Here is a 26,014-nt window from a genome sequence, read left to right as displayed (position 1 = left end):
TTAAGGAATCTCAGCCATAGATGGAAGGTCTGCTGAGACATCCTTGGTGGCATTTCAAGTGTGGTGAGAGTATTCTGAAGTCAGCATCTTCGTGGTGAGCTTCAAAAGGTAACAGCTGGCTTATCCCAAGGGAATGAGAGATTGCTATTTGTTCCATGCCTGCTCCTATTACTTGATTGCACTTTTCCTGCAATCTTTCATGACTTAATTTATAGAATCATAGAATCGCTGAGGTTGGAAGGGACCTTTAAGATCATCAAGTCCAACCTTTAACCTACCCTGACAAAAGCCACTTCTAAACCATGTCCCTAAGTGCCCCACCTACCCTTTTTTTAAACACCTCCAGGGATGGTGAATCCACCACCTCCCTGGGCAGCCTATTCCAATGTTTAGTAACCCTTTCAGTGAAAAAATGTTTCCTAATATCCAATCTAAACCTCCCCTGACATAACTTGAACCCGTTTCCTCTCATCCTATCACTTGTCACCAGGGAGAAGAGGTCAGCCCCCATCTCTCTACAACCTCCTTTCAGGTAGTTGTAGAGGGTGATGAGGTCTCCCCTCAGCCTCCTCCAGGCTAAACAACCCCAGCTCCCTCAGTCGTTCTTCATAAGGTTTGTACCTGTTTGAGATACTGCAAGCCTGCAAAATAGAAAACTTCTCCTTTCTTGCTGAAATCACAGCCTGTGTGCCAAGAGGACCTTGAATTTTTATGGTCAGGGACCTGAGCCTTCCAGACTCAAGTGAGATAGCTTGCCTCTGTTGCTCAGGGGACACCCGTCCAATGCGCAGGCTGTCAGATAGGTAACATTATGAGATACCATGCTGTGAATCTGCTTAGGCGGAACTCCTCCAAGGGTTGTTGTGTCTTGCACAAAACTTCCAGCTATGTTTGTTCTTAGTCAAAAATGTTCACATCCCTTCCATTTGTGGAGTGCTGTTTATGCTTCCACGGACTTCCTATGTAACTGTAGACTAAGATATTGACTTTTGGTAAGAAATGGAATGCTTGCTAATGCAAGGGAATCTGAAAAAAGTCTCATTAAACAGGTATATGAAGTAACTGCGGAAAGACTGAAGCAGGAACTGGAAGCATTATATGAATGTAGTATCTGCCTGTGATGGAGTTCTGCCACCATTCAGAGAAGACTCACCATTTCAAGCACCTTGGTAGTAACTCCAATGCTACCTACCTACCAGTTGGTCCAACTATATGTTGCATTGTACCCTTCAGTACTTTGGGAGTATGCATGCTTTTTCGGTATTACTCTGAAATAGAAATAGTCTGTGGTCCCATTTCTGTGGACTCTAGCAGATTAATTTGTAGTTTCCTTATTCCCCTGTTTAAAGAAGTTGTTCCTGGTAATTTAGTCACCTTGGCATGACAGCAAGTTTCAGCATGTTAACTGCTCTGGACTGGATATTTTATCTCTTGGCTTCACTCCTAGTGACAGAGATGTAGGTTACCACATATATAGCATCTTGTGTTTACTATGGGTTAGTGAGAGTTGGTGATCACATGCAAGCTGTAATCTCAAAGCTGATGAGGCCATGAGCAGTCAGTGTCTAAGTCTTTAGACAACTGCTTTCTAATAAATGGTATATATACTTCTCCGAAATGTGGAGGTGTCAAGTACCATGGTTCTAACCTGATTCTTCTAGAGGATTTTCTTAATTTTTTGCTACCAAGACTATTTAACGCATAATCGTGGGGCTGCCTGTTGTTCTGTCTTGCACTAGTATTTGGCTAGTTAATGTAAAGCTATGTACCAGTCAGATTCTGGTGCGTTGGTCTTGTTCCAGTCTTTGCTCTGAGGAACAGCATAATTACAAAATAAAAGGGTCTTTCTATAAAGCTTTTATTTCTTAAGTGAAACTTCTTTGACAAGATAGAAGTGAGTCAGCCTGTCTTTAATGGGATTGCATTGAAACGTCTGCTTACATGCAACTCTTGTTGTCGTTCCTTGGCATGATCGTTACTTGAGGGGCAGATTAGAGGTCAATCAGGCAGAGCCACAAGGGCGCCCACAGCTAGCCTCAGGATACTCCCTACAAATGTAAGATCAAAAGGGCAGGCACATGAAAATTACTGTTTACTTTTTATGAATTATTTCCCAGAGATGGGATCATTAGCAGAATCTAAATGCTGGCTGGCTCTTAGTGCAAGGACACTCCTGACAGAATGCACTCACTTGGGCACACCTTTCCACTTTTAAAGTCAAAAGATTTTCTGCTTTTGCGTTTGTGGGATTTCTGTGTTATTTAAATAACTTTCTGGTTGTTTTTCCCCCAAACACTGTCCCTACTTCTGAACATGCTTTTAATTCTTAGATATTGTCCATTTCTTTTCTTTGTTTGTAAAGCAAACCTATTTCAAAGCCTACATCTGTACCCCAGGAACTTTGCAGGGGTCACTTACCTCTGAAGGAAATAAAACTTTCTGGTAGTCTTTCTGAGTGAACAGTGGCTGTTACTTAAAATTCATTGCTGGCCAATGGGTACTAGAGTTATCCCTACTGTAAATACAGGGGAAAGGTGATATTGGCTGTCATGGTGAGGTACATGTTGGCAAATGCTGATTCAATGTCTGCTCCTGCAGTAATCTTCACACGTCAAACTCTACACGTTCTTATCCACATAAGTATCTGGCTTCTGTTTGATCACAGTAATCAGGGCTATTTAGAAGGGTCACGGTATATTTGCCCTTTTGTCTTGTGTCTAGAGCTATGAAAGCATGACTTTGGAGGAGATGTTGATTGAATTCTGAAGAGACTGGCAGTAGCTGGGAACATATGTAGCCCCTGATATGCTAAACTTGTGATTCCAAGTGGAAAACTGTTTGCTTTTTAAAATAACTTTGAAAAAGTTACCTTGAAGGACCAAATACGTGGTGGATATTACTCTTTAATGAAAACCAATATGAACTTCCCTCTTATCATCCAACATGTTACTACCCTTAATGTGAAATAATCAAATGCTGCCCAGTGTAGGAATGAAACTAAATCTGGCTGGTAACCAAAATAAAATCCCTTACAGCTATTTTTGTATGTTCTTAAAATGTGTGCTGTGAGATTAGGCAGTTGTCTTTTTTTTCCCCTTCTCTGCTATTTTTCTTTAAAAGTTTAAAATAAAGTTAAAAAAAAAATAATGCTCTCTTGCAGCCCCATCCTGTGATAAGGTTGGGGGGCAGAAAATCCAATGTTGTGGGGTTTTTTTGTCTAAATCCTTATTCTTCCTAACGTGGCTAGACGTTTTGGATAGGTGTGTTTTTACTTATTTGGTGTGATGTTTTCTCAACATTTTTGTTTCTTTTGGAATTCATCTTGACAGCAGTAGCTAGAGAACTTGCTGCTAGTGTTTAAAAGGATAAATCAAACATCTCACTTTCCATCTCTTCCTCTTGCTGTTGGACAGAGCTCAGGAAATTTTTTTAATCCTTTCAAAACAGTGAGAGTGCAAAAGAAACTTGTGTGCGGTGGAGTGGGGTCACTGAGTCCTCCAAGATAGGGGTGTGCAAACCACCATCTGTGGGAGTGGGTCCGGGGTTTATTACAGCAGCATGCAGAAAGTTGAGGCGAGGACATTATAAATATAAGTCAGCTGGTGCTGGGCACGCGTTAGGCTTGTACTGAGCTGCCCCCAGTCTCAGAAGTTTTCCGGCATATGTCTTGGACTTCTTAGGCTACATCAGCACTGGATAGGGGGTCTGTACGCCTCCCTTCAGTTGTGAAGACATGCTCACAGGTTTGTGATATGTCAGAGGGCAACTGATTTGGACCCAGGATGTGACATGCTTGCTGTGCGTTTCTTGCATGCTACATAGAGGCAGAATCAGGTATCTGGTTGTGCTGTTCATCTCAGGTACCATTGCTGTTGATATCTTCTTCTTCTTCTTGGTAGTCATCATGGAAGACGAAGATTTTAAGATGTCTTTTATTTCATCTGTGCTTCGGTGGCTGTTAGATTCCCTCTCTTTTGTTTTTTTTATAATGTGCTGGCTGTTAGATTCCCTCTCTTTTTTTTATAATGTGCCACAAAGGTCCATAAACTGCTCCTCTGATGTTGTACGTCTTAAAGCTGATACCAAAATCCAGATGGAATTCTAGAGCAGGTTGCTCTGGTGCTGTTAGGAGAGAGGAATGCTGGAGGTCCCTTCTGCACCCAATTGCTAAGGATTGCGAGGCATACCTGTCAAATGATAGCTGTTAAATTAACATTTCCATTTCCCTGTGTGTCGCCTTATCTTTACAGACAGGTGTATATGTGTTGGGAGAGGGGCTATTTTTGGCTATACTGTAGGAGAGCCTGAAGGTAATGAGTTGTGCATAGTAAATCTTGCTTACTCCATAATTTCCACTACATTTCAAATTAAGGGCCTAAATTAGGGTTAGTGTCAGACTTGCTCTTTTGCTATGTCCTAATTTTGTTTTAAAAGCACATAGCTAAGGACTTTAATATGCTTTAGATTCAGTGCTTGTAAGTTATACTAAAATCCCTAAGGGAGCCAAAATAACTTATTAAAACCTTGCAAATGTTTTTGACTGCTGCATTCTATTATTTTCTATTCCAGTGGTAGCATACAGCCTCTGCTGCTGATGGGCGGAGGAACGCAAACCTCCAGGGCCCATTAGACTTAACTTGTTTACTGCATTGATATCTATATGTTAAATGACAAGAGAGTTCAGGTTATTGAATAATTTAAAATTCAGCTCTAATTGGTGTCATATGACCTGGAAAAGGCCATGGATGACGCCAGGAGCATGCTGTGAAATTCTTATAAATAATTCATAAATTAGATCATTCATTTGCCTGGATGTCTTGTTAAATGCAGAAGTTTGTAAGTAATAACTGATGATATAACACCTGTAAGTATTTAGTTCATATGCTGGAAGGTAATCTACCTTGATGATCTTCTAGCAAAACCTGCCAGAGTACGAGAGTTAATTGCACTAGGGAGAATGCACTACATTTATTTGGGATGGGCTTTGGCAAGGCGTACCGTGCAGATGTTGCATTACGCATTCTCTATCAGCTAGACAACTATTCTGTGTATGCCCATGTTAAAAATGCAGCTCATCACTCTTCTGCCCTTATTTCACATGAACTCCAAATGCACTGGGAAATGGTAGTGACCTGCTCTGCTCACAAATAGTATAGTTTTTGAAATATTTATCTAGGTCTTGAACTACTGATTCTTCAGTAAAATAAAGGGCAGAAGTAAAAAATTGAAGTCAGAAGATTGTGGTTTTTCGTTTTTATAATGTTGGCAGCACATTGAATGTTAATAGTTAGACCTGGTGCTGTCAAGATTAGTATAGTGGCATTTTTCTATAGTGCAAACAGGAACGATACAGTTTTGTTTCAGAAAGCAAACATGTTTGCTTAATTTTTAGTGGTCAGGTATTGCATTGCCATATGTAGGTACTGTTTGGGCTTAATGGGCATTCTGCTTACAGTTACTTCCAAGACTCAACATACAGGCTCCTCGCTTCAGTTTTCTTGGAGCACTGTATTATTAACTGCCTTATCAGCCAGTGTAAAACCAGTTTGCTGATCTGAAATAGAAGCATTTGTTAAAGATTATCTACAATATTTGTGTAGCTGGAGAAGAACGGTGGCATGTTTATGCATGCAAAATATACACTTAAAGCTGAGTGCCAGCAAATGCTCACATGCCACTTTGAATGCAGGTTTTTTTGTGCACCTGGCATCCCAGCTCAAACCCTCTTAACAAAGAGGAGAAAAAAAATTGAAGGCAACACAAACATAGGAGGTGTTCCTCTGCTGTCAGCTAGCAGCTATAGATTCACTTTTTTGTGATGTGATCCTGTTTTATTATTTTCTCTTTTTTTGCTACACCTGTTCGGTATATTGCATTCAGGAGATTTTTACAGGAAAAATACAGGCTTGTGACTGTCATTCACATAGTTTCTTTGATTTGAGACCACTTGTTTTATTTGGTGGAATATGGCAATCATAGCTATACATAATTTCTACAGAAAATGGTGCTTTATTTCTTGCTTGAAAAAATGGTCAGCTTATCTTCCCAGTTATCTACTGTATTTATCTTAGGTACTGACAGAGACAGTTGCTGAACTATTATGTGGGCACATTGTAATGACTGATACTGGGTTACTTATGGTAGAGATTTTAATAAAGGGTTATATGATTTAAAGAAAAAAAAAGTTGATAGACTTCAGTAGATCCTACTAATTTACTTTAAAATCTTTACGTTTTTACATTCTCCATGATAAATTCTTACAATCTCTTGGAAGGAATAGCTCCTTAATCACTAGTAATGCACTTCAAATAGTCCTATCATTTGAAATAATTGTTCTTAAAACAGCATTCCTGTTGCCCCGATATCCTTCCTGAGCTTATTTATAATATATTCTCCTCATTCTACTGACAAGAGCAAGTGCTTATGCTGTCGATAGACCTGCAAACCCAAAGGCAAGCTTTATTCAGATGAGACCCATACGTCAGCAACGCATAGTGGTGACTGAGTTCCAGATTTAGGATGTGTATCTTAGCTAGTGTATCAGCTAGGTCACTAATACGTGCCCTTGGTGCTCTTTAAGGTTCCCTGTCTATGGTAGCCTCTCATTTGTCCATTTAGAAATTTTTGCTTCAACTTTAAATCACTGTATTTCTCCTGTGGTTGTTGCTTCTGTTCATTCTTTTTGGCTTCCTCCAGGGTCCACACTCAAATCAGCGCAATGGACTATTTCTGGACCTGCGTGTTTCTCCATCTGTTACTACCACACCAAAAGAAACCCCAGAGCTGAAAATCCAGGTTAGGGAAATGTTTTCAAGATACAATGAGAACAGTTTTAGTTCCTTGTCTTTTTTTCTGTATTCAAATATATTTCAACTACACACTACAAACCCAGGTGCTATAGGGTAAACTCTAATGCTCTTAACATCTGCATGAATTTTGCTGTTCACCGTAACAACACTGTATTTGCTAGGACCCTAGCTTTTGTCCTTAGAGTGCAATACTTCTTGAGGTAATCATAGAATGGTTTGAGTTGGAAGGGACCTTAAAGATCATCTAGTCCCAACATCCTGTCATTGGCAGGGACACCTCCCACTAGCCCAGGCTGCTCAAAGCCCCATCCAGCCTGGCCTTGAACACCTCCAGGGATGGGGCATCCACAGCTTCCCTGGGCAACCTGGGCCAGTGTCTCATCACCCTCACAGTAAAGAATTTCTTCCTGATTATCTAGTCTAAATCTCCCATCTTTTGGTTTAAAACCATTACCCCTCATCTTATTACTACACTCCCTGATAAAAAGTCCCTCACCATCTTTCCTGTAGGCCCCCTTTAGGTACCGGAAGGCCGCTATAAGGTCTCCCCGGAGCCTTCTCTTCTCCAGGCTGAACAACCCCAACTCTCTCAGCCTGTCCTCATAGCAGAGGTGCTCCAGCCCACTGATCATCTTTGTGGCCCTCTGCTGGACCTGTTCAAACAGTTCCATGTCCTTCTTGTGCTGAGGACCCCAGAGCTGGATGCAGTACTCCAGGTGGGGTCTCACTAGAGCATAGCCGAAAGACAGAATCACCTCCCTCGCCCTGCTGGCCGTGCTGCTTTTGATGCAGCCCAGGATGTGGTTGGGTTTCTGGGCTGCAAGCGTGCATTGCTGGCTCATGTTGAGCTTCTTATCAACCAACATCCCGAAGTCCTTCTCCTCAGGGCTCCTCTCAGTCAGTTCGCCGCCCAGCCTGTATCTGTGCTTGGGATTGCCCCAACCCACATGCAGGAACTTGCACGATGATTTTGGGCTATTTCTTAAACATTTTGTACGTTTGGAGCTCCCAGTGAAATGTCTCAGATCCTTGCCTGCATTGAGATTGTAAGATCTGACACATTACTAGTTCATCCCATGTGATACAAAGCCCTGTGTGGTGGAGTCATTCTGTAAACGGGTCTCTGCCAGTGCCATGAGTTAACACTGCAGAGCACACAAGTTGCAGTTAAGAAAAATTTGCAGAGATCATGATGCTGCGTGCATAAAACTGGTGTGCTGTTTGTCTGTTTCTAGGAAGTTTTAAGGACTGGATGTTTGTTTAAGCTCTGCTCTGAATCCCTGAGCAAAAATTACTGTGATTGCGGTAAAGATTTTGTAGAGCTCCCCCCATGTCGTCTTCTTTAAACCCTTCTAAAGATTATTTGAACTTTTTTTTAGTATCTGTGTGTTTCCATGCAAGAGTTTCACATCTGATCAAGTCTTATTAACTCCATATGTTGCAAGGAGCAGTCTGAGTTTGTTTGTTTGTTTAAGCCTCAGTTAAAGGAAGTTGTATCTTTAAATACCGAACAGCAAGCGTGGAAGAGCTCCATGGAGGGGAAAGCACAGCTGTTCCATCATGGTCCGTCATGGTTTCCATGTGTCCCATAGGCAATATCTTTCTTAAACTCATCTTGTAAAATTACCCAGTTCGTTATGCTTGTGCATCTTCGGATTCATGGTAGTAGGTGGGTCTTCGCATTTATTTATTTTTTCCACTTTTCCCCTTTACCTGGTCTGCATCTTACAGAACTGTCGTGGCATGCTCTGGTCTCATCTGATCCCTCATAAGTGTAAATGTCAGTTCATTTTCCCTGCAGCCTCTACAATCCAGCTGTAGTTTTCAATTAAAGAATTAACAGAAAAAGACAAATTGCTAAAAAAGTTGTTGTTGACTAACTTCTGACTCCCAATAATTAATTTTTCTTTGGGGTTAGACCCTGCAAAGTACTGAGTAGCCGTCAAAGGTGTGTTGGAACTCAGTCTTCTGCCTAACGTGACCTCCTTCTTCTGAAGCAATAAAAAACCCCACTCACATTCTATGACATTAATGAGAATTTTCCCCCTGCAAACATATTGTAAGTGTGAAATAACATTAAAGTTTCTCTGCCTTGTTATGAAGTCTTTAAATGTCAATGCCATTTCTGAGACCATCAGGGCAGATTTAATGGTGGCCAAGGTCAACAAATGCTAACTGGTACCTCTCTTTTAGGGCCTTTAGGGACTCTTAATAGAGTCACAGCCATGAAGTTAATTTGCGATGTGGGCCTTTATTCTTAAACCTGCTCCTGATGATTATTTTGAACCATCTTCATTCGTGTGCTTCGATTTCTTAACATTCTTTTGTTTCTTCAGCCAATAAAACAAACTGCTAAAATAAAGAAATTCTCAGTTATTTCATCTTTTGAGTCTTTTTTTTTGTTGTTCATTTTTACTTCTGTTTATGGGCAGCAGAAGGGTAGGTGTGTGCTTTTTGTAGACCACCCTAAGCTGCCAGCTCTGATAGGATCCTCTAAGAATGCCTTCAGCTCTGCCACCTTCTGCTGCCCTAGGGCGCTGGGAAACTGGCCACCGTGAAAGCCTTTTTCACTGGTGCCCTAAATGCTTCCTCACCAGGAGCAGGTAAGGTGGGAAATGAGAGACAGAGTGTAACCACTGGATTCTCTTATTTCCTCCTTCTGTAATATTTCTTCCTGTTGCTAGTCATCCCTTTGTCTGTTATCTAATTTAGATTAAAAGGGCTTTGTAGCCTTTATTTGGCTAGAAAATATTGCAGACAAGGATGGCATGCTACAAATAATAACAAAACTCCGTCTTTTTGGCAGCATGTTGCATTTCTGCTCAGTTGCCCTGCCAGGCCCTCTGACTTTAAAATATTTTAATGTCCTGCACTTTTCACCCAGTCCAAGCACCAGACTTTCCTCAGACATTTAGCACTGACATTAATGCAAATGCCTCCAACTCATTGGGCCCTTTGGGGCAAAACATTACATCCTTGGCTTTCAATCACATGGCAGAGAGGATATATTTGTATCCACAAAACTGGAAATAATAAAATATCAGCATTCAGGTGCTAATCCATGCTAATTTACATTCTGTGAAGTCTACAAGCAACTTGTAATTGGTTGTCTTGAAGGGCAGCAGAGTGTATTTGGTATTTTGTTTATTTATAAAAAAGAATTTAAATTATACATATAAACACTGCATAGATTTGGATTACATCTCTCTTCTAATCATTGCTGGACGCTTGCTTGCATTCCTAAGTATTAGTGTTTTGGGGCTTGCTGACTGTCATCCACTTTGTGTGGAAAATACCGATTTATTACAAGCATTGCCAGAGTGCAAATAATACTTTTCTTTCCATCAGTGGATACCAAATTTCCCTGCTAAACCACTTTCACTGCAGTAGTTTTGTTATCTTTAACAAACCTGGCTTCTGTAATTAAAAAAAATTAGAACTTTGTGAAAGGTCCCAAAGGCTGGAGGAGTTTAAATTCAGTATGCTATTGGAATTAATGCACGGGTCTAGCAAAAGAAGTGCGAGTGCCGGATTCACTGCTGTTCTGATGTGCATAAAATCTAAAATGCTTAACTGCTTAGGTGAACCATAGTGCAGAGATACTCCAGGATGTAAGTAGGATTTTGGCGTCTGTTGCATAATATCCACGAGTATAACAAAACCACTAGAATTTGCTTGCACTAGGTTGACAAATGTGAATTACAGTTGCTTGCTTTCTTCAGAGTTTTATCAGAGCATAATCACTTGCCCAGCTTAATTGAAAAATCACTTACGTTTATAGCTGAATTTAAACATGTTTTGTATTTAAATGACAGCTTTTGATGTACAACCATTTTTTACAGAAAGTAGTTGGTTTTTATCTGTGTTTCTGTAAAGATATTTCAAAAACTCTCATCAAATTTCCAGTGGTAAGTAATATCCCATTCAGTGCAAGGTGAAATGTTTTACATCAAATCTCCTGCTGTGTAATGGCCAATCAAAGAGTATTTATAGTGGCTGAATGGATATTTTGGCTTGGTATTCAAAATTAAACATTTTCAAACATTAACATTTAATGTTTTTTGCCACTCTTCAAGTTGATTTTATGTAACCCTAGATGCTCACAACTACTTGATACTCTGAAGCGACTCATTTTACGCTGAGGATCCTGCAGGCAGTAGTTTTACATTTATTATACTTGTATAGATGGAATGGAATGTAGATTTGAAAGCAGATTTGGGTCTGTCTTCTGATAAACATTGTCTCGGGTTTGGCTGTATGTCCATCAGCATGATGCAGCAAGTCTGTTTCTGAGAAAACACATTTACCAAGGGAAATTAAGAAGAAAAGAAAAATTTTGGTAATTCACAGGAAATTGTTTCTCTTATTGCAGGTATCCAGTAAGAAGAGGTCATGCCGACAGCCATCTTTGGAGCTCGATGGTTCCTACTTGGGTATTGGGGCGCCTCAAACTTTCTATAAGAACAGTAGAGCATCAAAGGCTGGAAGCCCAGCCCGTGTTGCATTGTCTCAGCCTTGCAGGAATAACCACGGTTACGGGACTGAAGTCCATTACAACCATCAGGAGCGTCTGAAGGAATATCCAGTAGAAAATGACTTGCAGAGAAAGTGTAACAATATGATCTCCCCCGCCAAGCAGAGGAGCCCTCACTGTGTAAAACCGGCTCAGGAGATGGACCGGAAAGCAAATGAATTTCAGAGCACATGCCCTCAGCAAGTGAGTCACGATTGTGCCTGCAGGCATGTAGGGAGCTCGGGGAGCGTGCAAGAGAGCCACCGTCTCAGCCAGGTGCTTAGAAGACACTCTGGGCCAGTTCACAAAACCTGTGATTACTCTAGGCACTCTCGAGTTTCTGGCCTGAATGACAGCGTGGACTCGGGGACTAAGGAAACAGAGCAGGCTAAAAGGTTGTATGAAGAAAGAAGGCAGAAGCTCCTTCTGCAGAAAATGGAGCTGGAAATTGAAAAGGAACGACTCCAACATTTATTGGCTAAGCAAGAAGCAAAACTGCTCCTAAAACAACAGCAACTACACCAATCCCGTATGGATTATAACAGGTGATTTTGTGATTTATAATTTAAAAAAAATATCTAATGAACACATGGGCATTAAAGTGGGATAAAAAGCATTAATTAAAGTGGGAGAATGGAACTGATAAAACAAGATGGGCAAGACCTGTGGCACAAATTCACTCTCTCAGTGATTTAGAGGAGAGGAAACTTTTTAGTATATTAGCATATACTGTTGGGAAACAGCATGACGGCTGTGGAAAGCAGCAGAGGAAAACAGTATGTGGTAGAAAGAAAGGCACCAGAAAAGCAGTGCTACAAGAGCAGGTAGGAAAAGAGGAGCAGTAGAAGAAAAGGAGAGGTTGATCAGTGCAGGCACTTGAAGGAATACAGACATTTGGTAAGAGAGAAGTGTGAGCACGGATGACATAGATGCAGCATTCTCCCTTCTTTCCTTGGAGAAGTCAGTTTTGAAGTATTGCACCTTCCTAGGTAGGGAATGGAAGAAGTGTGTTTTACAGAAAAGATGGATATCATTTTATATATATGAAATATCTTTTTTATATATATATACACACACACATATATATATGGAAAAGGAAGGGAGCTCGTGTAGCATGGTCATTTTCTTTCCAATGATGTTTACAGAAGGGAGAATGCCAAGACCAAGGCCCAATGCACGCTTAAAACTAGAAGAAGGAAAAGGCAATAACCATAGAAATATGGGATGCGGCTTGGAAGGCCTGTAAGCTTCTTGCAGAAGGTTAAGTAATACCTTCCTGACAATGTAAATGGGATCTCTGGGAAAGAGGGAGAAACTGGTTTATTGGTATCATGTTGGCAGAGTAGAGAGGAACAGTGAAAGGGGGCAAGTTAAAGCATGTTGAGTTAGCCAGCGTAACTCAGTTGAGTACTATAATTTCAGCATTAGTAAAGGAAAGCAATGGGGAAAAATGTAGCAGTCTTTTAGAAGAAGCAATAGGAGGGTTTCACAAGGATGCTCATTTCAATACTTTTTTTAATATGGCAATTGCTGACAGCATCCCGTGAGAGTCCACATTACGTGACCCACTTCCTACATTCATGTATTATAACCACCATGGAGGAATGTATCACTTTCTCTTCTTAATCCCAGCCCCCTGGTTACTTTTCAAACTCTGAAAGAGAACACCATAATTTAGGTGCTCTTTTGTTTGTTGTCTTGGATTGTGGCTTACATTGAAAATAATGTGTTTATGTGGCTTTAAAAATGCCTGCCTTGAAGGCAATCACAATTGTGTGTGTTGAAAATGACTGAGGTCACAAACAAAGGATTATGACTTCAGGTGAGAATTAAGTAGGAACAGATGGATTCTTAATCATCAAATACCTTAATTCTATGCATGCATCCCTCCTCTGATGAAAAACAAGTAGAATATGAAGGACATACACACCGAGTTTTTTGGTGTTTTTGTTTCTAATGGATATTTTTCAGCATTTGAGCCATGATAAGCCCAGAAAAAAGTTGACCTTTAATATATCTATAATGATGTGCTTTTTAAGCCATATAATATATATATGCCAATACATATATAGCCAATATAATAAATATATATTATTATATTTTATAATAATAAAGCTGTTATGCCTATTTTAGCTTTTTTTTTTTCTAGAAAAACCTTCATGGTTTACATGGCTCTAGTTACCCAAAAGAATTCTGTGAAAGAAAATCATATATGATTAATCTGAGGATTTAGTATTTTCATGATCTCTTCTCAGAGGTGCAGGTGAAAGCACATTTGCCATATTCTCTCTACGAAAAGCAACTAGAATATAGCGTGCTTGCTCTTAAAAAATATTCAGTCTCTTCAGGATTAAATTTTTGAAATTTACAGGTAAATCTCTTGGGCATCACAATTCTGTTTCAGTTCTGGGTATATAATTCACTTTTGCTCTTGATAATAGGGTAATTTTATCTACTACAAACAATAAAAATTTGTTTAGCTAAGCTCAGATACCCTTTACTTCATTGTCAGGAGGCTCTAACGTAGTTCATCTCTTAACATCATGACGGTTTAAAAAAACAATACAACAAAAATCCATTTCCAGATAGTGTTTATTTTTGTCTGTCCTTATTGCATAGGTGGACTGCTGGTTAAGGTCCATTCTGAGATGCTGAAAGTTTGTCATTGAATGACAAGTAAAAGGTCTGACCATTTGTAATTATTGGCTATTAACTCTTCAGCTCTTTTAGCGAAAGTACGAATTGGTCCTTTTTTTGGCCACGCTGCATCATAACTGTATTTTATTTTCCCACATTTCCCTACTATGCATCAAGTGAGCATTCAGTTTGCAGTTTCTCTCTATGTGAAGCAATTGCTTGGCTGTCAATAATGGTGTGTGTGCAGAGAAGGGGGCAGTTCAGTGACTCCTGATGCCAGCCACACCAGAGAGACAAATATGGGTAAATCCTGGAAACAGGAATTTTATTCAAATAAAAAGGGAGAAGTACCTCTATTGTTGACTTTCCTATCTTCATTGGAGAGAAAGAAAAAGGTGGTGTAGTATATTAAAAATGGAGCATCATCTCCAGGCCCATAATTTCAGGACACACAACCGTCTGAAACGAATTCTGCATTTTATGCAGTTTATACACGATGCCTTTGAGCGCTGTGACCGTTTTCTTAAGGGAGCAGGTCCTTGCAAATCAGTAACTGAAATTTTTCTCATCTTTTTCCCAGTGGAAACCCTTAGAAGCAAAGGCATTGGACATAAGTCAGCCTTCCAATACAAAAGTATATTTGAAAGTGTGAAAACAGTCATGAAACTTCTGCATTTAACGTGATTAAGTGCCCTGTTTGTAGACACACATCTCACCTTTTTGTGGTGAGTTCCTGGTGTGATGATTTGACCAGCTGCAAAACCACCTAACTCTGCTTTTTCAGGTTTAGAGGCCATGTACCTGTTTCACAAGATGTGCCCATTGATGAAGAACCTGGAGAACTAGCTCTGATGATGAACAGCAACAGCATGGGGCTAAGGTAATTTCTCTCTTCACTTCTGAGTACTTCACAGTGTCGGTATATCTTCTTGGCAGTGTGCTGTTGGCTGCCAAGTGTATTTGTTCATGTGTTTGTTTCGGATTAAGAGCTTTTTTCTTCAGGAAAGGTAAAATTCATTGGCTGCTGCATCTTGAGTCAACTCAATAGTTAAGCTGACCTATTACTCAAGGTTTAGGGTTGACTTCCTGTAGAGGTCTCAGGTTTTGTGTGTCATCTCTTAAGGACACGAAACTAGTCCAGTGCAAAATGGGGTTTTCACAAAATCTTACCTTTTGTTCTTTGTCCTAGGTGCTGTTTTTTATTTTAAGTAGGATCAGAACATCTCTTTAGTCTTGATTCAGACCTGATGTAAAATATACGTTATCCTTTAGCTCCCAGATAGAAATGATGTTTTACAATTGGTGACAGTTACTTATTTTTTAAACAATACTGTGTTGCAACTCTGCTTCAGTGCAATCAGAGCAAACTACCACTGAAATATCTGTAAGTAGAGTGATGCCAATATTTAGCTCTTTATTTCAATTTTGCATGCCATTTAAAACTAATCAATACCTTATTGTGCTTTCTTTCTGTCCTACCCTGTCACATTTCCTGTTACCACTGGAAGAAGATTCAGGCTTACTAGAAAAGCAACAAATAAAAACTGTGGATTCGACAAGGTTTCTCTCCCTTTCTCAAAAAGTAACAGCGTCTTGTTCTGTGCTTTAGCTAAAGATGTTCTTTTGACCAAAGTATTGCCTCTCTGGTGGACAAGACGAGCAGCCGTCCTTCAAATGGGCCCTTTTGTAATGACAAGATAAGTCTTTAAAATAATAGGCTTTTCTCTCCACTATGAGAATATTGGAAGAACTGTTGATTTATTTGTAAACTAAGGGTCCAACGCTTTATTTTTTCTTATTTTTTTAACATTAAGCGACACTGATTTTATTTTATTTTATTGAGATAAGTCTTCACTGAAAAGGGAAAATACTTCTTTCTCCAGAACAACAGGAGTTGTTAGTTTCCTTGGAATACTTCACTGCTTAACCAGGTGTTTGGCTGCTGTGAGTTACTGGCATATCGTTGTTGTATTCTGATGCTTTTTTGTTTGGTTTTCACACAGACTGAAGTGATCAAAGTGTGATCACCGTAACAAAAGAGATAAAAAGTCATGATATGTTTAAGATGCAGTAGCATTAAGCCCCTCCGAGGAAAAATGTAACCTAGAACATCTGTAGGGCTTCTTGGCAACAGCTTACCAAAAACCTGCAAAAATCTACATAGCCTAGCAGGAAAATGAGGAAAACCTGTGCCGTTAACAAAATGAGAGTTCCAGATTTCAAAAGGTTCCGCACCCTCTCTTCATTCCCCTGGTTTAATTTACTGTAATTTTTCAAAGTTAATATGTGTTCGTGCAGTCTCAAGTTGCCATGCCAGCTGGTTCCAAAGTTTGGCAGCAAAACACTTGGAAGTTTTTCTTCCTATATGCCATCTTCAGTTTCTCAAAGGTTAACAGATGAATGCTCCCTAAATAATTTACTCTAATGTAAGGCTGAAAGAGGCTACAGAAGACAAGTCCATTTGTCTGTTTTATGCATTGGAACATGGAAGTGTTGTTTTCTTCAGTATCGAGAGAGAGTGTGCAAGTCGGTGGCTAGAGCTTAGAAAGCAGGGAGAGATGGTAGGAACATATCCTTTTTTTTAACAGTCTCGTGGTTTATTATTTTGGGGTTTTTTGTTTGTGGTTTTTTTTTTGTTGTTGATGCTATTTGTTTTTTAATTGACCTGCTCTTTTTAGAGCAAACACTATCAGAACCCTAATGGAAAACCAGTCCTCTCTGACTTCCAGTTCTTACAGGAGAGCTCCTCTAACAAATCTCACAGCATGAAACTTGATTTCAGTCTTCGAATAAGCAAAACTTAACTTAAAAGTATTCTGGTATTTTAAAGGAAATGGTGAAAGTCCTTTAAAATACTACCTTGCTGAAGTGAGATATTGGAGTTTAGAAGTAAAATAAATAATATAATCAAGAACTGAAAAACATAGGGTTTTTTTATAATTAACAGCTCATTTTGAGTTAATTATCTACAATTACGAAAATCTAATTGCAATTTATTCTCTACTATCTGTGGGAAGAATCGTAGGCAAGGGAATATGCATCACTGCCAGGCATAAATGCTATAGGATGGGTACAAATAATAGAGGAGCCCTTAATGAAAAACAAAAAGCAAATAGGAGCGTGCAGCTGTGCCAAGCTATTGAAAGGTAATTGTAGTCAGAAATGAGATATGTACTTTAAAAGGCATCTTGTCATCTCCTGGAGGGATTAATTTTTTCCCTCCTTGAAAAAGGAAAAAAAGATTCCATAAGCAAATACAGTACAGAGTTTGATTTCTAATAGAGATTTTGGTCACAGTGTGTCTATGAAAAGGAAAACTTTTATCTTGGGGACTACTGCAAACTATAGCCAAATTTGCTAATGGATGCTTCTTTTGTTTTCTCTTTTAAATGTGCCGTTATGTTTTTTTTTCATTATCAATGTCAGTAAGCGTTGTCCATCTCAGCCTCTTTGGATGGTCCCAGTATGAATTTGCAGTGTTGAATTTGTCACTTCCCTGCTGAGTATGTTGAGGAGCTGTTGGGCAGAAATGTGTCTGTCCCTTTGCCTGCTTGCAGCTGGGTCGGTGTGTGGGACCTGAAGAGTCTTCAGATACAGGATCTCCAGTTCTCTAAGGTGCAGCAGTCAGAGCAGGTTTTATTGAGGATGGTTTTCAGTAGCTTGGAGTGCTCCTAAGTGAGCCCACAGCCAATTTTCAGCTATAGTAGATAGTATAGGAGATAGTAACTTGTACAATTAATGGCAAGTTGTCTGTATAACTCCTTTTCAAGCCTGCCCCAGTGTGCAAGATGCTTTAAAATATTCAAAATAAAAACATAACCTGATGCATTTGTTTAGCATAAAACAGCGTTTTACAAAGCGCCTTCCATCTCCCAGACGCAGATGCTTGGTACATGCTCAAGTACCCACTCCATGCGTATTCAGTAGGATCAATACACCCAGCACCTGCTTTTGTGTGTGCTCCTGACGTCTGCCTCTGGGAGAGGAATTTTAAAACAATCCACTCTACTGTCTTGTATTTAATCTTAGCTTTGGATCTGAATGTCATGGAAATAAGACCTATTTAATAGCACCAACTGGAGAAGATAGAGTTTGCTACTTTGCAAGCACTCCTCTCCAGAGCTCTGCTCCGTGCCTAAATCTTACCATACAAGGTACCCTGCTTTTCCGATTCTTAGATTTCCTATATGGCTCTGCCAGTACAGCTTTCTAGTGCCTTCTCTCTAACATGCATCTTTTCCTCAAATTTCACACAATACTGCCGCTGCACCTCTACAGTGACCTGTGCAAAATGTTATAAATAGAAATTGTTGGATACAGCAGCTGTCGGATGGGTTTACAGTTATCTGCAGCACTCCTTCGATGTATGCTACCTGGTTAAAGGATTTCTTTCCTGCAATATTAAAGATTTGCATGTGGAATTTGCCACCTTTAATTTCGTTGAAGGTTTTTTATGTTTGTGTGCTTCATTCTATATCACCCGTGTGTAATTTTTCCAGTTGTTTTTTTTTAGTTAGCTGAAAATATCAAACACAGAATTCAGCAGTACTTTCCCCCTGTTTGACTGCTCATTGCTATGGTGATAGTTCCAGGGGGGAATGCTGTCAGGGGTCTTCTTTTAAAAGATTTTTATGTTTATGGTGTAACTATTTTTATTATCATGTGAGAGAAGGTGACAATTATCTCTTGCTCCTTGTTTAATGCTTTGTTATGAACTTGATTTTTTTTGCGGCTTGTTAGACATGCAGGCATCTTTCTATGGTGATGTGCAAGCATACTTCTGTGTTTTTGTCCAAAGTATTCAGCACAATTAAACAGACGTGCAGAGGAACGCAGACTCACAGCTCCCCCTGCTGTCCCAGGCATATCCAGGTTTGTTCAGACAATCCCCCCTTCCAACTATTTTAAAAGTAAACAAAAATCACTTGCAATCACACAGCTCAGCCACCTCTGACCTGACTTGCACTGGCCTAATTATTCCCGGTTTTGAAGGGAACTAATATTTAAAAACTGGTGTCAATGGTAGCACCCATTTTATTTCCTGTTTGGAGTTTTCTTGTCAGTTCTTCATACTGGTTTGCATCGCCTCCTGTTACTCTTGTCCTGAGCCTCTAGAGGAGAAACCGTTGCCAGTGCCATAACCGGCTCATCATCCAAGACCTCCCAGGCTTCATCTGATTTATGAGTTTTCCTTGGTCTCTTGAGGTCCATCTATATAGTACTTGGCCAACTTTTAGGAATGCATTGAACACAGTTTGTTGGGATTGTTTTTCATCTCTTTGCTGTTTTGGCAGACTGGCACATTAAATCAGGCTGAAATCAACTGTGCTTGCAAATGGCCCATAAAATCTGTGTATCTGGAAGCTGCTCACCCACTTGTTAGTGCTCCTTTTAACGCCCAAGTTACTTTCTTGTTCCAGATAATTTTATGTTGAAGTTTGTATCATTTTTAGATAGGATATTTGTGGAGTGAACACTCGTTTGGCTGGTAAAAGAAGTGCTTGCGGATCTGCCAATAGTGCAAATGCTGAATTAGGTACATATATGAGTTTTGTTTTCTCTCATGGTTTTGTCTGGCCATGGCACAGCATCCCTTCAACAGATGTCTTCTTAAGGTCTGTTGTGATGTAACGAGAGAGTATAGTTGGGGTTAGATGAACATTTTTTCTTCATTACTGCCAGTGCAGATCCTGAAGGTGATAGGTTTACTTGCTTTTGTAGGTGAAGGCTTTTGTGCTGATGAGGTTAACTAAAAGCTTATTGCTGAATGAGGGTGGCAGGGATGGCAATTTTTTACATGTATCTATGCATACATATTTTTTTTTTTTAAGATGGGCAGTGATTCTTATCAGACTGGGGAGCAAGGAGTTCATTTCCGCTGACCTGGTTGCTTCGCTAATCTAATTTTCAGGTTTACTTTCAACTGCGACAGGGTTTTGAAGCTACCTGTCTTACATTTACCTGAATTATGCTGATTCTGTTCTCGTGATCATGTATGCTGCACACAGCAGTATTACATCATTTCCATTACAGTCCAAAGTAACCTTGAATCTACTGATAGACTTGAGGTTTAAGATGTAAGTAGGAGATACCATAAGTAGTTTCCTTAGGCATATGGAGCCAGCCTGTAGGTGAGGTCTTCAAAAAGCACAGGAATTCTGGTGTTAGAAACACTGCTAAGCATAGGATGGCAAGCAGTGAAAACAGGCTTGCTAAAACTCTAGTACTTCGGTATTTTCACAAAACTTGCATTTCCTGCCAGTCTTCTGCATGAGTATGGTTCTGTAATATCACATATCAGAATTGAAAATGCTGAGATTTTTTTTTTCTTTGGGTTGAAATACTTAAAATTCATGCATCTCCTGAAGAAGTTTGTTCCTTGCCAACATTTGCAGACAGTGAGAGACATTTTTGCAAGTCATTTGCAGATGCCTGCTTTACGGGAAAATCTAGACACTGTTAGTTTACTGCCTGAATTGAATTTTGAAAACCTGAATTCTATTTTTATAAATTGGACTTGATTACTTTTTCAGACATATCATTTTGTTACTTTTTATTTTTATATGTAATCTTGGATGAAGAGTCAATGATGTTTAATCTAGATATTCATATGTCCCAGAAATTTGTCAGTTGGAAAAGTTAAGAAAAATCTTATAAAACAAAATGTTCTGGAAGGTAGTTTTAAATTAGAAGATTTTAAACCCACCCGCACAACTTTCATGCCATTTAAAAGCTTATATCAGAACTGATGGGGCAGGACTAAGAACAAAAGCTATTGGTATTACAAAGTTAAGCAAGAAATCCTCTGTACCCTGCTGTTCTGGCCCTGATTACAGCTGCACTAAGCTAAACCCACTCCCCCACCCCTCCTGTGACCTTGGCTGCGCTTCAGCACACAGAGAATTGAAGCAAAAGGCAAACTCTAGTAAATATTAGATTCTGCCACTTGCAGATATACAGACTACATATAAAGATAACGGCACGCAGGCTTTGCTCACTCTCCAGCTCTCACTTTCTCTCAAGTGGACTTTGTGTATTTGCCACTGAATTATTCTGACATAAAACTTTGCAGACCGCACTGGTGTGTTGAGCTGAACTCTGTGGCTTTGCATGGGTGCTGAGGCTTTGCAGAACTACCCATTACGTTTATAACAGTGCTGATTTTTGAGAGCCATGCAGAGAAAATTTTAGATTCAGCCCAGCTGATTTGTTCTTCACACTGCTCCTGCGGTGAAGAGGATTGATTTTTGTGTTTCTTTTGATATTTGGCTTCCTTTCCTCTGGTACTCAATGCTTCAGGCCTTAATCCTTTAACCTTGAATCTGAGCATCAAGGCTTCAGGAGGGATCAGGCCTTTGATGGAGAGAGAACGTCTTTTTGTTGTACCAAATGGTTGGGAGTGGTATAAGGCAAGATAGATCTCCAGACAGTATATATTTCTCTGTTGTTTTAAAAGTCTATAAAAAGAGGGTGGGTTTAGTGGGGATTATAAATAATCTTGAGGAAGGTGGGGTATTAGAAGCAATGGAAAAGAGTTAATGACTTTTTCTCAAACATTTCACCAATAACCAGTCTATCATGACAGATGTGTACTGGGTTGCCAAATGCTATAGTCTGATTTGGGTAACGGTTCAAAGCTCAGAGTGTCATGGAAATGGCAGTGTGGTCCCTCATGGAGCAGGGGAAAAAAAAGCTTTTCAGCTTCTCAAAGGGCAGTATTTGTGGAAGCAGATGCTTGCTTGCCCTACCCAGCATAAAGAACGGTTCTACGGGCAGCCGGGAGAGTTCGTACTGCTGGATTTTTATAGGATCATTAATTATATGTTATAAGGCAGCTAAGCATGGCATTCCTAACTCGATGAATTCCATTATGAATGGCCTTTTCATATTCTTCATCTCATTATATTAAATGCATGTGACCTGAAGTTTAGCTAAAGTTATTGTTCGGGTTAACTTTCATTTAGTGGTTGCCCTAATTTTAGAAACAGTATGATCTTTAGATTTTATGAAGAGACAGCTTTTTTTATGCATGTTTTTGCAGCACTATTTTAAATAATTTCTTTTGGAACTAGGTAAGAACCTCTGTGAGGTGGCAAGGAAGGGATTTAGTCACTACTTGATTTGCCTGGAGATTTCCGTACCCATGTCCCTGGATGACAACATCCAGTTACACGGATTTGGCTATCGTCTCTCTGCCAATAACTCTTAAACCTTCTGCTCTGTTCTGTCTAGTCTTGCATATCTGACTGCCTTCCTGACACATAATCCTGGTTGTTTTGCCTTCAGATCATTCCTAATCTGGCCAAAACAGAACTCATTTTTTCTTCCGAATCTCTCTCCACTTCTGATTTTGATAACGCCACATCCTCCCTGTCGCTCAGACTCGTAACCTTGGGGTCACTCTCCTCCTTATGCCTCTGGGCTGCTGACAGCTATTCCGGCTTCCTTCTCCTTTGCTGCAAAAACATGCCTTCAGTGTGTCAACAGTTAAAATACCATGCCTTGCTCTAGTCTCTCATCTTGCGCCTTGACTACTGTAAACATTTCTTTGCTCAGTATTCTTTCCCCTCTTTCAAAATAAGTTTTCCACATGGGTATCCTGGCTGCTATTGAGATCTTGTCACCATTGTTTCTCTGAACCCCTCCTTCAAAGGCCAGTTGTCTACAGTATCAGTCTGTAGGCTCTGCAGAAAGTCACTAAGCTGTTTCTTATTTTATTTTTTCTGCCACCTTATCTTCTTTACTCCTTCAGTTATGTGGGACTCAGCATTTCGTAGGGTGTTGCATGAACTTTCGGACATGTGCTCCTACCACATTCCCTGATTCTTTCTGGCTTTTGGAACAACTAAGTCATGTCATGGTGACTCCTGCCTCTGTCTGTCTGTTCTGACTACCCCTTTTCTGTTTCACATCTTACCTCTTTGAGCCCTTTTTTTCCCCAGAGCTCTTTCAGAGTTTGTGTGCTTTTCTTTCCACCTTCGATCCTAGTTCGATGAGTTTCAAACTAATGCATCTCTTTCCACTGACCACAAAGATGGTCTCTGCCTGGTAAATCCACCTAAAATATAAAACATACTCAAAATCACCTAGGGAGAGAGGTATTGTAACTCAACTGCAGGGACAAATCGTCAGCTCTTCTGTGTAGGGAAGTTTAAATATGGGTTCTAGCATATGCAAGAGCTTGAAACAAAACAAGTATCTTCAGTCTTCTGTCAATAGTGCCAGGCTTCAGCTCTTTGTGTAACTACATGCCCTTCTGTTTGATCGATGTGTAGTTAATCCTTTTTTTTCTTTTTATATTTGTGCTTCCTTAATCTCCTTCTACATCTTGCATCCTTTTGGAGAGAAATCATATCTCTGAGAGATGGGCTAATTTTATATACAGGCGGTAGACTCAGTAGGGCTGAAGTTGTTTGGCAACACAAATAATGAAAGCCTCTAAACCCACATCACCATGTCAGAGTGGCACTGGTGGCAACAGCTCTGGACAGACATTTCCAAACAGGTTATAACAAACTTGTGCGGCAAGAATCACTTGTATCTGGACTAACAAAAGTGCATGGTGTATTTGTCATGTTCATTTTCTAGGGGCAGGGAAGAGGTGGCCCACAGCCTGGGTAGAGCCCACAGCCCCATGCCAGGATATCTTCCCATCATTCTTTCCCCTGATACCGGACATCAGAGCATGTCAATACATATCTCACTCATATGTGCCTCTTAGTGAGGCAATGATTTCTGTCTGGTTTCAATTCTATTATGTCTCTCTATTTCCTGAATATAAGAATACAAAAAAGTGTTAAATCTGTTCTGTAAACATCCTGGTTGAGTCAATACTCAGTGGTGCTGTCACAGTCGCATAAAATCCATGCACTGAAAGCAAATCTTTAGTGTGTTGTTTTTTCTGGGGCCTAGGCCGTCGTTTTTAGAGTTGTATGCCATCAGTTAGACATCTAAGTCTGTATTGCACTTGCAATAAATACCTGATTTTTTCAGTCACTAACCATCAAACATGCTCTATGAAATAGATAACCAGTAGATTCAAGGCAATTGAAGTGGCAAGAAGTGATATTTTAAATCTTCACCAAGAGCTACCTTGTCAAATCTACATCTGTTGGCTATGGTAATCCACTAATGTGAGTAAAGTCCAAAGCCTAAATTCTCTATTTACTTCTTTTTGGGCTAGAAGATTTTTTTAAAAGCAGATCAATAAACAATCTCAGTGTTTTCATTTTACTAAGCAATATAATATAGATGAGTACTAGTGTAGTAGTAAATCATTAATATACTCCTTAATCATAGAGTGACCGTGTCCTGCAGATGTGATTTGATCAAGGGAAAAAAGGCCAATGAAGTGTAAAGATGCATCAGGAGGGATATCTCCAACAGAAGCGGGATAGTGTGTGACACCATTTTAAAAGATCTTAGTATGAAAGCATTTAGGATGCCATAGTTGCAGACGTGACTATATTCTAACATGTCATTGGTTTTGATCACTATAAAACAAAATCAAAAACCATGTCAGGTTTGTATTTGGCTGGGGAGGTAGTGTGGTGTGAGGAGACGTGTTAGGGCTGTGCCTTGTACCTGATCTGAGCTAGTGCCAACACACTGAGCATTTGATGGCTTTTTCGAATAAGAAAAGCATTATAGTCTCCAGATTCACTGATCCCAAGTTTTGAAAGACTTCAACACTAACAGACCTATATAGCCTTAAAAACCAATAGTAATCTGTACTTAGCGGAAACCACAACAAAATGCTTGATTCAATCATCATGTGATAAAGATGGTTAGAATAAGAGGACAGACTTTTCATGGAAAAAGACGAGTCCTGTGAAGGTGCTCCCGTGTTGGTTTCAGTGGCAATGGCTCCTAATCATTAGAGAGATCAGATTCAACGACAGCAGCCTCAGAAGAACAGGAAAGATGAAACCTCTAATTGTGTTTATTATGCAATTTGATGCAGTTATGAAAGGCTTTCCCTGCAACATATTCTCTGTTATTAGGGAAGCTGTCAGTGACCTGGAAGGTCACCTCGGGATTCTTAGGAATACGTGTATTTGCTCAGGTTAGTGGTTATTAATCTTCGTTGCTATCAGCATGAGAAGTTTGTAACTTTATGTTCTTTCACTACTTCACTTAGAAACCAGGGATGATAATTTATCATGCCAGTATCCTGAGTATTGAAAGTTAGCATCTATCAAGTGCAACTTTATCAATGAACAGAAGCAGCTGTAGATGTTATGTCTGTTATAGCTCCTCTGTCCACATATAGGCACTACAGGATCCTCCAAAACTCTTATTTTCTGTGCATATGTCTCTTCATAATACCTGCACACAGGAGTGCAATCTCAAATATTTGTTGCTCTAATTAGGCATCTCTTCACAATGCCTTGTTAGTAGAGCACACTGGAAACCCTATGAGTATCTACTTTCCAACTCTTGTTGTGTCCTTTGCTATATTGTTACTTTTAGCAAATTATTGCTCCATGATATGATCCATGATCAGAAAAAGGGCTTTTGCAATTGCTGTTCATTTACTGAAAGCTCCTGTAATCAACACCTATCTGCAAGCTCCTATGGAAGAGAGAGTGCTGATGTACCAGTGGTCTTAGTGAAGGAAAACAGAAGGACTCTTGCACCAAGCAGGTGGTTACCTGCACACTCAGACAGGTCTCTGCAGCAACAGCTCAGCAACAGCCTGTTTTGTAGGGAAGCCCAACTACTGTAAAGTTTTTTGGTCTGGGTGAGCCAAGTTGAGAAGGGATGATGCATTGTTCTTCTATGCCTTTATCACAACCAAATTACAATCTAATTTGGGAGATGTTTGTTCAGGAGATAGCTTGCATATGGCATTTCGATGGGCACCTTGTGAATGGGGATGGCTCTCAGCCAAACAATAGTGATTCTGGATAAGGCACTATGACAGGCATTCACTTTGCTGAAGAGGATGTGATTCTCCTTCTGAAGGAGAGAGTGACGTGGCTTGATCTACTGGAGAAGTTTCGATTTAGTTCAAAAACTTTGCTTGTCCTAAACAGGCTTTTGCATCATTCCT

The 26,014-nt window shown here is 39.9% G+C and overlaps 1 protein-coding gene across 5 annotated transcripts in view; it reads left to right on the top strand.

The window, feature by feature from the left end:
• The window catches only part of KIAA1328 (KIAA1328 ortholog), a 175,706-nt gene that overhangs the window by 104,988 nt on the left and 44,704 nt on the right, over positions 1-26,014 (top strand). For all 5 annotated transcript variants that reach the window (XM_074570493.1, XM_074570494.1, XM_074570495.1 and 2 more), the window contains exons 7-8: positions 11,182-11,867; positions 14,744-14,839. In XM_074570493.1, the coding sequence (XP_074426594.1) occupies positions 11,182-11,867; positions 14,744-14,839 (782 nt within the window). The remainder of the gene's footprint in view (positions 1-11,181; positions 11,868-14,743; positions 14,840-26,014) is intronic.

Source organism: Larus michahellis, chromosome Z (assembly GCF_964199755.1).
Source record: "Larus michahellis chromosome Z, bLarMic1.1, whole genome shotgun sequence".
Taxonomy (NCBI): domain Eukaryota; kingdom Metazoa; phylum Chordata; class Aves; order Charadriiformes; family Laridae; genus Larus; species Larus michahellis.
Note: the sequence above shows the minus strand (reverse complement) of the source record. Positions and strands in the feature narration are given on the sequence as shown.